The sequence below is a fragment of the Micropterus salmoides genome, unplaced genomic scaffold (assembly GCF_014851395.1).
Source record: "Micropterus salmoides isolate LMB-PRFRI ecotype aquatic unplaced genomic scaffold, ASM1485139v1 Ms_hic_scaffold_12, whole genome shotgun sequence".
NCBI classification, from domain to species: domain Eukaryota; kingdom Metazoa; phylum Chordata; class Actinopteri; order Centrarchiformes; family Centrarchidae; genus Micropterus; species Micropterus salmoides.
The window spans coordinates 24660220-24678184 of NW_024040263.1; the positions used below are offsets into that span (position 1 = coordinate 24660220).

The 17965-nt window shown below is 39.3% G+C and overlaps 1 protein-coding gene across 4 annotated transcripts; it reads left to right on the forward strand.

The window, feature by feature from the left end:
- The first annotated feature begins 470 nt into the window (after positions 1–470).
- On the forward strand, positions 471–17914 carry si:dkey-28e7.3 (trafficking kinesin-binding protein 1). 4 transcript variants are annotated; one of them, XM_038714171.1, is made up of 15 exons: positions 471–954; positions 4804–4880; positions 5106–5222; positions 5332–5426; positions 6197–6305; positions 6783–6861; positions 6949–7079; positions 7289–7363; positions 7861–8072; positions 8505–8723; positions 10457–10794; positions 14589–14777; positions 15022–15124; positions 15657–15715; positions 16235–16373. In XM_038714171.1, the coding sequence occupies exons 1-14, from the start codon at positions 759–761 to the stop codon at positions 15688–15690; spliced, it is 1974 nt and encodes a 657-aa protein (XP_038570099.1). In that variant the 5' UTR covers positions 471–758; the 3' UTR covers positions 15691–15715; positions 16235–16373. The 4 variants fall into 4 exon arrangements, with proteins under 4 accessions (XP_038570099.1, XP_038570098.1, XP_038570100.1 ...); XM_038714170.1 differs by having other exon boundaries at positions 15657–15725; positions 16235–16364; XM_038714172.1 differs by having other exon boundaries at positions 15657–15709; positions 16235–16364.
- The last annotated feature ends 51 nt before the right edge of the window (positions 17915–17965 follow it).

The window sequence follows — 17965 nt, forward strand, 5'->3', positions numbered from 1 at the left end:
TCAGAACATAGAAATTATGTTTTTTTAAGTAAAAATTATTGTATTAATAATTTGAAATCTATAGTCTTATTTACACATTATAAAAATATCAACTTTTGTGGTTTCCTCTCAATAATCCCTATCAAAACAAATAAAATCATAAAATGTATTCACTCAATTGCTTCCATCAGACCCCTGTAAAGTGGGTGTGGCTCTGTCTGCACCAGTATGACGCAGAGCTCTCTGTCTGGTATTACGTCTGTGTGCAGAACAAGAACAGCCATCAGCATGGGCGGAACCTACCATCTCCCTCTGTTTCACAGGGGTTGGTGGGCTTAATGCAGCATCCTTGAATGCTGCATAAGCTTTCCCATCCTGACTTGTTTTTTCAATTCCAGCTATATAATACTTGTCTTTTTGTGCTTGAACAATGTCAGTGTGATCAATATCAGCTTTTATGGCTCGTGGTTTAGATTTTCCTTCCTCCTTCACCCCTCCTCCTCTTCCTCCCCTCTTTTCTTACCCGGTAGTCCAACGTGGCCAGGTGAACGGAGGCAGGCATGACGACAGATGGCCCTTACAGTGTGAGGGATTATATATTAACACCAAGCAGCTCAGATTCTCTTGCACACACAAACACAGGCGTACACACCCACTCATGCAGGCAAATGGATATGGTTTTCTGAAACACAGGCCAGCAGAATGATGCCAGAGACACAACTGGTGTGTCACAGCACAGCAAACACCCAGTAGGATCAGAAGAACAAGGGATTTAACCGATGTACGGAGAGACGGAGGGCAGTTTTTCTCTGGTTGCTATGGAGGTGTGGAGCTCCTCTGCATCTGAGGAGGAGGATGAAGAGAAGAGCACAACCAGTCTTGTAGAGGAAGTAGTAGAGGTGGAGGAGATAGGCACCAACTGCAATAACAATAACAACAACAACAAGGATAGCCTTTGCAGGGAGGTGACACAAGGTGAGGATGAGAACAGGCAAGTAGTAAAAAGACTGATTAGTGATCTGTAGAGCTCATGCTTGAAGAGAGAGTAATGAAATAATGCAGTTTGCAAATATGAAGTGTCATGGTTAATTTTATTCTGCCCTTAAAGCCAGATATTGCTGTCTAGTGTGTTTTGTTGTAAGTTGCATGGACAAGGTCTTAGTTATCTAAGTGCTTTAATATTTTATGGTGCAGTGAAATCACTGAAGGTGCATCCCACAAATGATGATACCAACAAAATGCTTGCTTTTGCAGCTCTTGTCAGAAGACTCCATCTAGTTCAACACGAAAGAGATGTGAAAAGTTTTGTGTATATATATCTGCTTGACTGTTTCCTTGTTAGTGTGGTGAAGGTCACTAAGCCTGTGTGTGTGTGTGTGTGTGTGTGTGTGTGTCCACATGCTGCAGCAGCACCATTAAGCCCTGTGCACATGTATAGTTTCCATTTTTTGGGGGTATTTCTTTCTCCCTGAAATGTTTTGAATCTGAAAGGGGAATTGTTCTTTTGTGAATTAAGTTGATCAAATGAGATTGAAGGAATGACCTGAACGCTCTTCCTAACATACGACTGTTGTTGGACAAATGTGTATTGCCCGGCTTATAGTGTAGTCAAGTTGACGTGTGTTTAAAAAAACATCTTCTGCTTTAAGAGATCAGTTAATGTTAGCAGGGATTCTCCTCTATTCCTCCTCTGTATCGGCCATTCTTTGTCTAAACGGGCACTGGCAACCGAATGCTGCGACACGGGCACCCTTCCAGAAAAAAAACGACACTCTTGGCAAATTTTTGGTCTCTCTATTATGCAATAGAATCACACATATATTTTTGGTGCACAAATACTTGAGTTATTTTTTGATATGTTGTTGTGTATTGCCAGGAGCATTAGGCTAAAGTCCAGCTCAAATTTATTACCGATCAGTGATGGATCTGACTTTTTATAGTGAGATTAATGTTACTATTAAGAATAAAATGTGCATACACTTTTTAATTATTCTAAAAATATCCAGACAGATTTACTGCAGGAAGCTCTGTGAGACAAAGTTTTGCTCCTGCCAATCTTGTGAAGGATGCACCTTCAGAACAATAGAGATCAATAGGGGATGAATGCGAATCTTCTTCTTGGAGCTCACCCATGCCCGTCTGATCCCCACAGCATAACAGACGTCATAAGTATGCCTAAGTCAGCAAGGTTCATCCATAGGTGCAGTATTAGGCTAGCAGTTCAGGGCAGCAGCCTGGATTTAGATCAACCCAAACCCTAAAACCTCTAGCTGGCATAACAGCGTCTCTTTTCTTGACCTGCTCTATGCTGCGGCAGCGGTCAGGTCAAGAGGAAACAGATCGAGGATTTCGGCTGGTGACACTTTTTGGATATACGGTTTAAGTGCTTGCTGAATGAAGGTGAATGGCTTAAGCCATTCAAGAGAGCACGAAACGTCTGACATAACGTGATGTGAACATTCTTTCCATCTCGTTCATTCTTCAGTGAAAATGTACTGGTTCTTATTTTGTGTGTGTGTGTGAGTGAGTGAGTGTGTGTGGACACGACAGTAAGTGAAACCCACTGACAGTCCTGCTGCTGACTTTGCTTTTGGTGCAATAGGATTTGAGGTTGAAGTTGAGCTATTATCTTTTCAACTTTTGTTAATGTATTGAATTCACTTTACACAATAAGCCATTCAGTGCTAAAGAAGACTCAACATAATTATGTGTAATTTAGGGTGTAGTTTACTGTTTATTAACAAGATTGTTTGGTTAGTAAATTAGTGAATGTTTTTAACCAGCTGGCAAGATCAGAAATAGACATGTTGACACTATAGGAAGGTGGATGATGACCGTACATCTATTATACCTTTTTTATAGGTTAAATAATCAGTCAAGCTTGTTCAAGGTCCATTTGGTGTTGTAGAGTTTTTGATCACATTACAGGATTTTTATCAGCAGATGGAGTTTACCAAGTTAACATGTTCAAATGTCTATTTTCTGAGTACTTCAGAATTTGAGAGTTGATGTTGGCATTTGGGAGGCGGGGGTTAGTCAGGGGTGCGATATTCATCCTTATGAATATGAATCCTTATGCGATATTCATCCTTATGAATATCGCACCCCTATTCCTTATTATTTGAGAGTCACTGTTCCAGTTAATTTGCCCCGTGTCCAAGTCCTTGAGGGAAACACGAGATCCTGGCAGTGGACCTGTAACATAGACAACAGTGAGCTCTGAAGTTAAATTAGGAGAGTTTCCATCATGATTTGACAGTTTTGTCATATTGGAGTCCCAGATTCAACTTGTGCTATCACTGTTTGCTGTCTTCTTGAGCTTTGTGAGTATTTATGACAGGTTGAAATGTTTTCACTAAACATTTGTGTTTCTGCATTACTCTTTAATCTACTTGAAAATGGAAACATGACCTCTACCTTAGAGTACATCACCTCACAGTGCTATAGACATGATTTATTGTGATACAGTTCATACTACAATATATTTTACAATGCAGTAGTTCAGGCCAGGTTAGGTTCTTTCCATTAGGCTGATTAGACACAGATACCACTATCCAATCATTGTGTTTCCAGGCCAAATTAAAGGACCTCAATCTAATTACTTTGCTGCATGGCAACTTCCCAAATCTTAAAGACCAGCTAAGCTTTTAACTGAAGAAAGATTACACAACTGATTTCCGAATCGCACGCTAGTCCAGACAAATACAGACAGAATGCATCTTAAGTCAACAAGTTTGGCTCCAAAAGCCTGAAACCTACAATTGCAGGTAGTATTACAAAAGTAGCACAAAATTAAAACACAGTATTGTACTCAATGGGTTATTTTTATAACTTAAGTCACTGGTAGGCAAAACCTTGTGTGTAATTAGCAAATTACAAACTATTATACATTAATGGCCTTAATTTTGAACAACTTCAATACTAGATCTGAACTGAGAAAATGACTTGTTGACCTTGAACACTGACTTTGAAGTAGACATAAACAAACCATTCTCCAGGAATGTAAACAAAGTTGCAGGTCAGTAGCCAGTCACTGTCCTGCTGGTGTGGACACAGCTATATTGGTATCCAGGAGAACGAGGTCTTTATTGGCGTCTTATCTGGGCTAAAAAGGATCAAGCTAAGAGGATCAGTATCTGGCTGACCACATGGAGATGTTGTGGTCTGTAGCTGTGGAAGCTCAAAGGAGAGACGAGATCTGCCCGAGGCACTCATTCATACAAACAATGCTGCTTTTAGTCTGGATGTGTCGTTGGTGTTTTTACAGGTTAATATTTAATAATGATTTTGTGACAAGGGCATGTTCATGAGGGCGGCCTCTCTTGCTTCATGTGTTTATATGATTATGTAATCTATGAATAATAATCCATTTTTAATCCTTAATCCATTTTCATCAGTGCAGTGCATTCAGAAATTCAACAGAAAACCGGACCCTTTTAAAAGAAAATCTAAGGGAAAGACACTGAACAGCACCGGACACGGGATGAAGTTAATTCTTGAAAATGTGCTAACTGCTCAGAAAAAGAAATATCGCCCAACGTAATCAAAGCATAAATTGATTTCAAACATATCAAACTTTATTCAGACTCACATTCTAGTCATTTTCTATTGTAGCGATGCTGGCTTGCTAACTAGCTGGTTGAAAAATACAAATAGAGGAAGAGACCAGTCAGAATCAAAAAATGCTCTACCATCTGGAGGTTATTATGGCTCAAAACTCCCTCTCATCAAAACAGTCAGTAAGGCTGTGTTGTTCCAGCATCCTTTGTCTACAGCTCTGCCTCTGCCTCCATTCATGAAATCCCTCTCTCCCTCCTCCCTCAGTGCTGTGCTCAGACAGAGTGGGCCAGATCACCAAGACGTATCATGACATTAAAGCAGTCACCCACCTGCTGGAGGAGGTAAGTGAAAGACAGATGAATGGGATTATAGAGGATTAAATTGATCTGCCTCACTGACCGTCACTGTGTGTCACTCTTGTTTCTGTCAGTGCGGTAAAAAGAAAGTAAATAACATTTGGGGAGGAAAATACAGCTGCACTTACTTACTAAAACAGTGGTTGTGTATGATGTGTGTCATTCTGCGTTGCTCAGCAGAATAAATGCAGTATTTCTATCACTTTGCAGAAAGAGCGGGATCTCGAGTTAGCAGCGCGAATCGGTCAATCCCTCCTGAAGCAGAACCAGGAACTAACCGCACGCAATGAAATGCTGGATGAACAGCTTGAAATTGCAAAGGAAGAGGTATAAACAAGCCTCATGATACACACTTCTGCAGTCACACTGGAATACACAATTTGGTGTTTATACAGCCTGCTGAGCTCAAGTGACATTAGCTTACGGTGTTTTCTAGATCGCTCAACTTCGCCATGAGCTCTCGATGCGAGACGACCTCCTTCAGTTCTATGCAAGCACTGAGGAAATAGAGAACGCTGAATCGCACTCACTGTAAGTTTACACACACACACACACACACACACGCAGTACACAGAGGTTGATGAATGATGCCACTGGAAATATTTCGCTCCATGCAAACATATAGTATTCAGTTTGTTTTAAAACAAAGTTTAGGTATAGGTTTGTGACTAGATATCCTTCAAAGTAAGTATGTATTACTGTAATTCATGCTACTAATTACTTGGAAAATACACATCTTATTTCCTTTTCAGAGCATAAGAGGATAGAGCCTCCTCCTTTCAATAAACAGTGTAATAACAGACAAGATCCTCCTACTACTTCATTCTTGTTCTTTTAACATAAAAAAAACAATCATTTGTGCTTGGAACACTCTATCCCAAAACAATTTCAAAATAGCCTTCCTGCTAAAGTTATTCAGTGAAATAACAGAGATGTTTATGGTGATGAATGTTCCTGTGTTGCTGTGTCTGTAAGTAAACATACGTCAGAACATCTCCACTAATCTTCTCAAAATTTCCAGCTAAGCTTCCTGCTTAATTCTTTCCCATCAGCAGTTAATCATTGTCCCAATTCATTGCTATTCTCCTTTAATTTATTTTCATTGCAGCAGCTTATTTAACCATTTTAAGTACATTTATTACCACTCACTCACTCAACAAACTTGATTTGTTCAGCTATCTACAGTTGGTAATTGCCCACCTGTTCTGGTTACATGTGTTTTGCAAGCTCAGCTTTCTCTCTCCAAGTGAGAAAAACAGAATTATGTCTAATGCAAGTAAATGTTTCTTTTGTTGTTGTAGAATAAAAAGGAACGAGTCCAGCAGTTCGCTCAGCAACTTCGTCCACTATGACTTCCTCCACCAGAAACTGAAGGGTTTAGAGGACGAGAACCGCAAACTGAGATTAGAGGTATGCAACAGTGCAAACGCAGAGTGAAATGAAAGGAAGGTAACTCAAATACACAAGATAAAATAAAACACATCATATCATAATTGTTATGTTCATGTCTGTATAAAATCTAGCTTTTAACACTGTTTTATTACTGACTACATTCAGCTTTAATCCTAAACAAATATTTTCATTCATACAGTAACATTTATATGCAGAAAACCAAACATGGAGTACGCAATCTCATTATATAATGCAAACTAAACACATGTCTAAGTATAAATAACCCATCTATGTGCTGCTAAGGAGTTCAGTCAGTATTTGGGGGAGTAACACCTTTTTGTTCATCATGGCTTTTTTTTTATGTGTGTTAGCATTAGGTTTGAATAATGTGTGCTGTTGATTGAATAAAAAAAAATAAAATCACAGATGTAAAGATTTATGTATTTACATTTTTACTTTACTCTAGCGTTAAAAGTATGACATTTTTCCCTGCAGGCCAATGAGCTCACAACGGAGACAACCAACTACGAGGAGCAAGAACAGGAGCTGATGATGGTGTGTGTGGAAGAACTCAGTAAGTGTAACCAGTCTTGTTTCACCATATGAAAATGGTGTACAGAGGATGAGTGGCAGGTGTGTTAATTGGACCTGTGTGTTTCAGCATCTGTCAATAAGCAGGTGGTCGACCTGTCAGATGAGCTAGCGCGGAAGGTGGAGGACACTCTCCGACAACAGGAGGAGATCAGCTCACTGCTCGCTCAGATTGTTGACCTGCAGGCCCGTTGCAAAGGGGTGAGAGAAACGCACGCACACAAATTCTCCAGTTAAGGTGCCCTCTAGGAGCTTCCATAAAACAGTTATTGACTTTATAAGGAGTTGTGTAATAGATCACTTTGAATACTTACCTTTGCTGTCAAACGTTTGCATGTTGGAAATTGCATTGTGGATTTAACGTCCAGTTACAATAAAACTCTGCTACCTTTCTTACTCTGTCCTTCTAGCTCACACATGAGAACGAGGAGCTGAACCAAAACCTGAGTGCCTCCCGTGAGAGCCAGCTAAAACTTAAATCAGAGGCAAGTGTTTTTTAAGTCTTCAAACATGCACAGGTGTCGTTTGAAAACATTTACAAAGACAAGCTGCTTTCACTGACAAACTAGATGCAGAAGCCTATTTTCAACTTTAGACATACATTTAATAAATAAAATTATTTCAAAACAGAGGATAAATAAAACAAACAGATCTTGTGTCAACCTTCTGGAGGCTTAGAGAAAGTCTAGATACAGTGGAGGTGGCCAATGGAACAGCTGCCTCTGATTTCAAAGATCACACTTTCATAAATAAGGTCTTGTTTACTCCAGGCCTCTGTGAGAAGGTCTGTGTGCACTGCAGGTACAGATCATATGTAGTTGTAGAGATTTTGTTAATATAGTTCACATGGTTACCCAGAAACCCCACACAGACCAGTTTATGTGTATCTTTGCAGAAGCCTACTTTGTTCTTAAAATGTTGATATTCAGATATTCAGCGTCTTGTACTGCAGTTTGACAGATATGTCTCCCCCTTTCTTCAGCTCAAGGACCTGCAGGACAAATACTCAGAGTGTGAGGACATGCTCCATGAGGCCCGAGAGGACATTAAGAACCTGCGCAATAAGAGCCTACCCAACAGCACGGTGCAGCGGTACACTGCACTGGCCTCTGTCCTCCCCATGGACTCACTGGCAGCTGAGATAGAGGGCACCTTCCGCAAAGGCCTGGACACCCCGGCTACCCCAGAGTACAAGTGAGTCTGTGACTTTGTGTGTGTGCTCTCATATGTAGAAGGCTTTGCTTGAATTTCTATAGCTAGATAAAACCCAAGACATTTACTTTGATGTGAGTCATCATGGCTTTGGCCCTGAAAACCTATTTTTTTAATTAGCTTGTTACTATTGATGATGAGGTCCCACATGAATACATATTTTACTGCCAAATTAGAACAGTTTTGCTTATTTCACATTAGAGATTTCTACATTTGTGTTTTTGAGTATCCCTCTTCCATTACCAATTCCTTAAAAGGTGACAAAAATTGCATCTCCGTTGTCAGTTCAGCCATACAGGTTTCTGTGGCAAACACAGCAAGCCACTACAACTTTCTATTGTAATAAAACATATGGAGAGACTTAAATTTAAATGATGTAAACTACTAAATGAACTAAACATCTACTCCTTGCAGGAACCACCCTTGGCGTGTGTTTGAAACCGTAAAGGTGGTGAACAAGGCCGTGAGACTGCGGTCTCAGTGTCACTCCCCGGGGCTGCCAGGCTCCAGCCCGGTGTCCGTTCGCTCCAGTTGTACCAGCACCCCCCGAACCAGCTACTATGGCTCAGATAATGCCAGCTTTACACTGGAGGACAAACCCAGCTCCAATAATGCTCAGAAAGAAGATAACAGGTGTGTGTGAGTGTGTGCTCATGCACATACTTGCATTATGATGTCAAATGTAGAAGTCCAGATCTATTTTATACTATGTATATACATACACACACACACACATATATATATATATATATATATATATGTGTGTGTGTGTGAAGTCTGAATATATGGAATGAACCTTGAATATATAGAATGGAAGTCTGAATATATTGAATGAAAGTCTGAATATATGGAATGAACCTTGAATATATAGAATGGAAGTCTGAATATATTGAATGAAAGTCTGAATATATGGAATGAAAGTCTGAATATATGGAATGAAAGTCTGAATATATGGAATGAAAGTCTGAATATATGGAATGAACCTTGAATATATGGAATGAAAGTCTGAATATATGGAATGAAAGTCTGAATATATGGAATGAAAGTCTGAATATATGGAATGAACCTTGAATATATAGAATGGAAGTCTGAATATATTGAATGAAAGTCTGAATATATGGAATGAACCTTGAATATATGGAATGAAAGTCTGAATATATGGAATGAAAGTCTGAATATACTGAATGGAAGTCTGAATATATGGAATGGAAGTCTGAATATATGGAATGAAAGTCTGAATATATATAATGAAATCATCATCTGACATCATTAAGGCACTGGCGCCATCTTGTGTTTTTGATGTGATTAATCCGTATGGATGTAATTGTGACACTATGAGCGAATAAGTAAGAAATCTAGTGTCAGCTATTTGGAGCATTGAAGAGATTACAAACACACTAGCAAATGCATGTACACGCCATAATACTGGGAACCATATCCAGTAGTTCTCCTGATGAAATAATTTATTCTCTTTAATCGTGGAAGACTGAATGCAGGAAACCTCCCAGGCCAGGCAGTTCCCGTTTATCAGGAAAACAAGCCTTCAACCTCACACGTGCCCCCACAACAGCTTAAGTTAGTTCGCATCCGAACTAATCTTTTAAACACCAAAGTCACAGAAAAAATAACCTGGCAGCGGTAACATTTTTTGTCAGTGGAGTTCGGTGGCTTTGAAGAGAGCGATATAACAGCTATTTCTGGTTAAACACAGGATCTTACTCTTTAAAAAGTTACTGCCTGAGCCCTTTTGGGTGGACATACGAAGATTGTATATAGGGGTTGTTGTGGGGGGCATCTGTGACGTTAAAGGCGTATTTCAGATTGCCTGATAAACGGGAACTGCCTGAACTGGGAGGGTTCCTGCATTTGGTCTTCCACGATAATAGGGAATACATTTCTAGATCAGGAGAACGGTACTGGATGTGGTTTCCAATATTTTGGCTCATACATGCATTCGCCAGTGTTTTTATAATCTCTTCATTGCTCAAAATTGCGGACGTTGGACACTTTCTTGCTGATTCACTAACAGTGTCACACTTCATATCACTGACGTCAGATTTCATTCACTATATTCAGACTTTCATTCCATATATTCAGACTTCCATTCCATGTATTCAGACTTTCATTCCATATATTCAGACTTTCATTCCATATATTCAGACTTCCATTCCATGTGTTCAGACTATGTATGTATATATATGTATATATATATTTTTTGTTTGTTTTTATTTACAATCTTGACTAGAAGTTAAAATGCCTTTGTTTGGGTGGTAACAGTGCAAGTAGTAGTAATTTATAAAGATTAGTCCACTTTAAGGTCCAAAGGATTGAAGCAGTTAAAACATTGTCACATCTATTCACCATAGTGTTAGTGGTCCAAAGCGTCTGGGCCAGCCAGGCACACCAGGAGGCCAGGACCTCGAAGCCGCCTTGCGCAGCCTTTCAGCCCGGCAGCAGAACCACTCCTCTGAGCGGCCTTTCTTTGATGTAGAGCGTGAGCGTAAACTCCATGCCTTGGCAGCAAACTGCGAGGAGGGCGAGGGCTCCAGTGGCTTCTTAACGCCAAATGACAGCCTGGCCTCCAGCCCAGCGGCATCGACTGGCACTAACTACTCCAATGGCAGCTCACGGCATTCCTGTGGCTCCTCAGGAGGATCCAGGTCCTACCTGCCCGACCGGCTACAGATCGTCAAACCTTTGGAAGGTAAAAGCTGCAGCTTGCTACTGCTTCTCATCAATTACTTTGAGCTTATTTCAGCATTATGTGGAGTCACAATGGAACATGAGAAAGTGTTGTTAAAATTCAAACAAGACTGACAAGTTAGTCTGTGATGCTAATTAAATGCCACAAGTGCAAAGCTGCCCTGCTCTTAAAATGAAAATGTATTCTTTAAAAAAGGAAGAAAGAAAAGGTTGATTACTTAATTGCAAAAGTAAAACGAGAATTTGACCTGTGTTTGACTTTGGCAGCTAATGTCAACTGATCAACAGAAATGTACTAGTGCACGAAAAAGGTGCTGCTAGCAACAGCCCCGCCATCAGGAATTATGGACAGGGGGACAACATTTTTCAATCCAGCACCACCTCAACTCCTGCACCACCTCAACCCACCCATCCTTAGTTCTAATACAAACACGGGCAATTTCAAAAAAGCTCTTGGCAATTAGCCTTATTTATAGTGACACAGATGGAGTCATTAACGACCATTTCCAAATTCAGTGTTCATCCAGGCCACGCTCGCATACATATTCAGTTACCCAATATGATTATAAAGCACAAAAGGTCAATACAGTTATTTTTTTAAATCTTTAAAATTAAGACTGTGAAAGTTATGTTTCTTCTTTTAACTTAAAACAAGACAAGGAGAGAAAAAATGCCCTTCAATAAGTGAGCGATTAGAGAAAAGTAAAATCAAACATTGAAGAAATTACTGCAAAGCATTAAATCTTAAAATCGAATTATGAGTGAACAAATAAACATACTTCATCTGTCTATCAAATTCAATTTTGAGGACTACATTGTACAAGTATTGGTCAAATTATGTGCAGAACTGAAATACTATATATAGAGTATAAATGTGTCCGCTGAAATGATGACAATAATTATATAAACAGATGTATAGCTTATTATATTGTAACCATATTTGCAGCTGTATCCTATGACTTGTCATGTGCTGCTGACTAGTGATTACTGTCGTTCAATTTTCTTGAGGCAGTTACAGGGGAACTTGTGGGTGTTACTAATCTTTATTAATATAAAGGGAAACCAAATTCAGGTGGCAGGTGACGATTCATAATATAATAGACTATAATGCAGTTAAGCTCTCAGGCATTCTGTGTTGCTTTTAGATATATGTGTTCTCCTGTAGTTTAACTTTTACAAGGTATTTGTCATTATACAACACAAGGTTGTTGTATAACGAAAAACAAAAGTTTATAGTCCCTTCATGCTGCACACACAGAACTTAACAGATTAATATATTAATATTTGTGTATTAAAATATTTTCTCATGTAATATCAGCTCTGCTGAGTCAGCTCATGTAGGCATGATTTCGTTTTCCCTCCCCTTTTTTGTCTTTGTCATTGTTTGGGGAAGTAACCTCTTTAAGTATGACTGTGGCACCTTATCTCACCTCAATTAATAAATGAATGAATTTTAATTCAGTTAGAAACTCCTGGACTTTAATAGTTTCTCTGTTTCAGCAGTTTTTCTGCTCATGTTCAAAACTTTCTGCATATTCTGAATCTCTCCCACATCGACTATATTTGTTCTCTGACATGATGAGAAAAAAGTCATAATATTCCAAGAATAATGTCATCATTTAATGAGAAGTCATAATATTTAGAAATAGTCTACCTGCCCTATACTCTGCTGTGCATTAGCCTGTGTTGTTGATCTGCTGATTTGGCTCCTTCAGACACTCTGTAGACACAGAGTAATTTGAGACTTTACTGGATGGGAGGAGAAGGTGGAAAACAAAACTTACTGAAAACACTTTTGATCAGGCAGAAATCTCACCACAAATCCACACAAATGTTCACTTAAGCACCTCAGATAAAATGCAGCTCACAGTCCCAAACAGAGCAAGTCTGCACCTCAGATTTTAGATGGTTATTATTACTATTATTAAACTCTTTCACTTAGTTGCCGCGACTCACAGCGCGAGGTGCCAGTGTCACATCAGCTGGGTGGAGTTCACTCGCCCCGACTTGTTGTTATCAGTTATAGGTTTGTTTTTCAATGCGTGACAAAATTCATGTATAGCGTGTGAAAAGTGTCAATTGCGTGAGTCTCACTCTCAATGCCTGAGAGTTGGCAGCTCTGGTGTTACATTACTTAAAACTCTAGGAAACTAAAGCTTTATTTGCTTGAGACTCTATCCACAACCTGGAGAAGGAACTGTACATGAGTGTATTAAATAATAGTGTTGTAGTACTCGAGTGGTCTTAAGACCGGTCTCAAGACCAAGACCGGATCAATTTGAAAAGTACATATGATCCTGTTCCACATTTTATTGTGTGTCATGTAATGTGGGGAATTGGTATTGGTCTCGACTTATCTCAGCCCCTAAAAGTAATTTTTATGTCTCAGTCTCGTTTTGGGCGGTCTTGACTATGATACTATTAAATAAAGAGTATATAAAGGGTATAATGTTTAGTTAACAGTATACTGTTAGTATAACTATAATACTACATTCATTATAATTTCATATAATAGTATATTATTTTACCACTAGTCGAATATTAAATCCAGTTACAGCTGTTTAATTTCTGTGGGTTGTTTTTATTCATTTAATCCTTGTGCAAGCAAAAGGCTCTACATCTGTCTCTAATTTGTTAATGCTAACTACTAACTTGTCAGTAATCATATTGTTCAACATTTAATGATTTGCTGGAGCACGTCAAACTTTTTTTAATGTCCCGCCCCATCCAGACTGTGATTGGACGAACGAAATGAAAAGTGACAAGCACGTCGGCTCTGTGAAAAAATTAACATGTTGAACACTAACATTAATTGGCCGTTAATTGGCCAGTGAGCCAAACCCAAACCTTCCTTATCTTGTCCCAGTTTTCTTCTTTCTTACCACTTCAGCTGCTGCAACCAACAAGACAGCGTAATTTGGGAGATCTACCATTTATAACAGGGTTTCTGCAGGTCTTAAAAAGTCTTACGAAGACATTGAATTTAGTTTCCTCAAAAAAAGTTTGTCTGTAGATTGCAAAAATATTTTTTTTAAGGCTTACTTTATATTTTGTCTTTTCTGCCATAGGCTGTAATGTTATCTATAAAATATTTTTGTATCTGATCAGGAGATGTTGAAAATGGGATTGTGCACACAGCACGCTGTCCAATCCCTTTTGTGGAGAAATGTGATTTATAAAAGTAGTGACACTTTCCGGTCATGTAGTCCCTCATTGTTTTCCTAATACTTTGGCTGGTATGACCATGAAACAGGTATTATATTGCATTTTATGTGATATTAAAGATGCCTTAAGATTTGAAATGAACTGTGTGTACCCTGCAGAAACCCTGTATTTTATTCTGCAATATAACTATAATATAACTATAAAAAATGACACACAAGTGGATGAGGACTGTTTGAATTTAACTGATTTTAAATTCTGCACCTGGTAATTTTCTTTGAGCTTGACTCCCCAGTCAGTCAGCACCTCCTACAACATAAGTTATGAACATGTGGCTCCATCCTCCTCCTTCAATTGACTTTATGTGCATTTGCTTCCAATATATTTTCTCTACATTTTATTTAGAATTTTGTAACTTTCCCGGCAAAACCAACTTTTTCAAGAATTTCCACCCTTACGCCAACACCATCAACTCAATCAAATTTATAACATGACATGAAAATGAAGTAATTGTGATTCAAGAGACAAACAAGCTGAAAAAATCAAAGTTATTTCTGACGATATAAATAAAATGTAACTGCATTTATCATGTCATTCTTCAAGCGCACCTCCCTCTGACTCTCTCATCTGCAGGCTCAGTGACTCTGCACCAGTGGCAGCAGTTGGCCAAACCAAACCTTGGAGGCATCCTGCATCCGCGCCCAGGAGTCCTGACTAAAGACTTCAGGGAGCTTGAGGTCGACATTCAGCACGTCTACAGCCTGAACGACCTGGAGGAGGATGAACCTGACCTGTCGCAGTTCTCTGGAGCACATGGCATGGGTAGGGCACACTGAACACATGCTTTGTCATTCCTATTCAGGTCATTAAATGCCCTCTAAAATCCAAATTTCCTGCTTCCTCTCCTCATTATTCCAGTTAGCTTGCATTGGTTGTGTCCCATTAATTGTGCTGCATAAATTTTTTTCCCCCATCTCCGTTGGCTCTTGTAGTTTCTCATCCTGCGTCCTTGTATTCATGCATAGTTTAATGTGGCTTTTCTCCCATTTTCTCCGTGACCTCGCAGCCTCTCCATCCGGTCCCAACCTCCCTCAGACCTCTCCCACACATACCATTACCACCTGCCAAGTCCTCCAACCCTCCCTTCTCACTCCCTCCTTCTCCACTAGGTAAGAATATATGTACTATGTACTGTGTTTTTTGTCTATTTGTTAAAGCAGATTGAATTTCCTTCTTGGGTAATAAAGTTCAATTTGAGCTTGATCTTGATTTTTTATTGTTGTGATGGACCTGAGTTACCATAAAACTCTGGACAAGGTATAGATCCAACCAACCCAAGATGATATCCCCAATGTCTTATTTTGTCCACGACCCATTGAGGAGCAAAGAAGCCAGAAAATATTCATATTTAAGTGTCTGAAATCAGAGAATTTTGACCTTTTTTCTTAAAAAATACTCAAACTGATAAATTAATTATCAAAATAGTTGGCGATTCATTTTATAGCTGACAACTAATCAATTAATCATTGCAGCTCTAGAACAAGAAGCTCGTGAATAAGAGTTCAATGTTCATTAATCCAAAAGATTTTTTTCACAGCTTCACTTTCTTTCAATGTGTGGATTTTCCAAACTTCATCTCTTCTCTTCCTCTCTTCCATGCTGCTTTTTTCCTCCTCCATAAATTCTCCTCTTTGCCCCCAGAAAACATCTGGCGAGGCTCTTTCTCCAACTCTAAAAGGAGCCTTCGGGGCAAAGTAAGAGTAAGAGACGGTAATGGATCAACTTTGAATGCTCGATTTCAACAGAGGCACAGTACCATGTTGGTTAACTAAATAACATCATTTAAGAAGCCTTTTCAGTTTAATTCTACAAAGATCAGGTCAGAGACAGAGAAACATTTGCTGTGACCTAATTGAAATGATCATAGCTACTGTATGGGAGAATCATGCACTGTGCTTCTGTTAAACACACCCTTCGCCTCCTACTAACACATGCTGCTGACTTGTTTGTATATTTTTGGCTTATTACACCACACGTTTTATTAACGTCTCTTGCCCTTTCTAGGTTTTCAGCTCAACAAACCACCAGATCCTGCCATACTATCCCACCACACTAACATCATGTTTGACACTAACAACAAATGAACTATCCAAATCTGTTTCCAGTGTCTTGTTTTGTTGTTGTTTGTGTATGAGCTTGCATGTTTGTGCAACAAGAAGCATCTATAGTTTTCTATCTTCTTATTGTTTGTTTTTAATACATTTTTTTTCTGTTGGCAGCGTTCGCTCTTTCGGCCTGCCATCTTGTCGGAACAGTGAGCTCATGAGAACTTCATCGCCGTCCCACCAGCAACACTTTGGCCTGGGAGGCCGGACCACCACCACCACTACTGTAACCACTTCTTCGCTGGGACTCGTGCAGCTGCTGCATGAGCGTGGCATCTCAGCCTCTCCTTGTCCCCACCACAACCTGCGCTATAGCCAGAGTACAAACCCCTCACGCTCCACAGCAAAAAACAAACATGGAGGCTCATCATCAGACAAAGAGGGAAGAGGGAACATTTTCAGCTTGAATCTGGTGAAGAAGCTTCAGACTCTGGGACTGCACAGTGTGGCAGCCTGGGGGATGACGGGCCGCAATGGCAAAGAGAGAGAAGCAGTCAGACGTCATGTAAAAGTTTGATGAGTGCTGTTCATCACTTAACTCCACTCTCATTCACCGTAGTGACTTCGCATCCAGCCATGTGATTCCCTCTGTGCTGTTCAGGGCCCACGTCTCTGGTGTCTTGAAAACTAAAGCCACAGATTGTGCTACAGCCATACTTTAAGTTTTCAGTAATGTACAGTAATATTCTTTTCTATGAATATGTGTACAGTAGTTGTGTTTATGTATGTGTGAAATCTTCATCTCAGGACAACCACCTGATCACCAGTGTGTTTGACTGCAACCTGCAGAAATAGCTTCTTTTTACACACATACACACACACACACACACACAAAAAAGAAACATCATGAAGATTTTTTTTATATACTTTCTTTATTGTGACTGGCATTTTACATTTTTACACAGCCACTGGTTTTAAAAAAAAAAACCTCATCACCTGTCTATTTTTTTTTGTTTCCAAGGTGGAACATCACTTATGTGTATATAACAAAGTTGTCATTTGGCAAAGTTTAAAAAAAGACTATTAAATTACTGTTCGTTGAAACCACAAACCAAACCAATGCTGTCACACTGAAGAACTTTCAAATGCACTAACATACGCTCTGGTCTTCCTGCTTTCTAGCTGCTAAATTTAGAAAAGCATGTTGTATATAAGATTGTCAAATATACTGAATTAAACACTCTCCCCAGTTTCATACATTTCATCACCTGCTTTCACATAGCACATGTTGTTATTTCTGCATACAGTACAGTATCACCTGTGAGATGTTGGAATTTATAACATTGTGGACTTTATCCTGAGCCAGACCTCACCAAAAACAAATCAGGTTTGCCATGCTGCATCAAAGACAGAGAATGGGAGTTTTTAGAAGCAATATGTGTATTTGCTGTGTTGCGTTGACTGAAAATCTTCTGCTGTATTTCATGTCGTCAGGACTTCTTAAATCACTGGGATATAAATGAAATGAAAATAGTTCAGGGCATTCAAAGTGAATTCTTCAGGACGTTAAGGGGAATCATTATTTAAAGATGAATAGAAGAGTGGTAATTGTTTAAACAGCATGTTTCTTTGAAATCTTTCTAAACAAACAACTGTAGTAAAAAGGCATAGGATACTGTGGATTAAAAAGGGAAGAAATCCAAATCACAGGTTGTAATAATTTGTGTTCTGACCTAAATCAACCAAACTGCTGTTTCTCTGCACTACTGTTCGCTCTGTTCTGTGTTTGCATCACAGCTGTACATGTGTGTGTAAAATGTACCACCTGTGAATAAAACCTTGCATTTCCATCCAGCACAGTTTCATCTCTGTATCACCCCATGACAGCGAGGAATGAACACATCA

Coding starts and splice junctions, on each gene's coding strand:
- si:dkey-28e7.3 (XM_038714169.1), top strand. CDS start 759: ATGTACGGAGAGACGGAGGGCAGTTTTTCTCTGGTTGCTATGGAGGTG. Junction 5,223..5,331: donor TTGAAATTGCAAAGGAAGAG/GTATAAACAAGC, acceptor GGTGTTTTCTAG/ATCGCTCAACTTCGCCATGA. Junction 6,306..6,782: donor ACCGCAAACTGAGATTAGAG/GTATGCAACAGT, acceptor TTTTCCCTGCAG/GCCAATGAGCTCACAACGGA.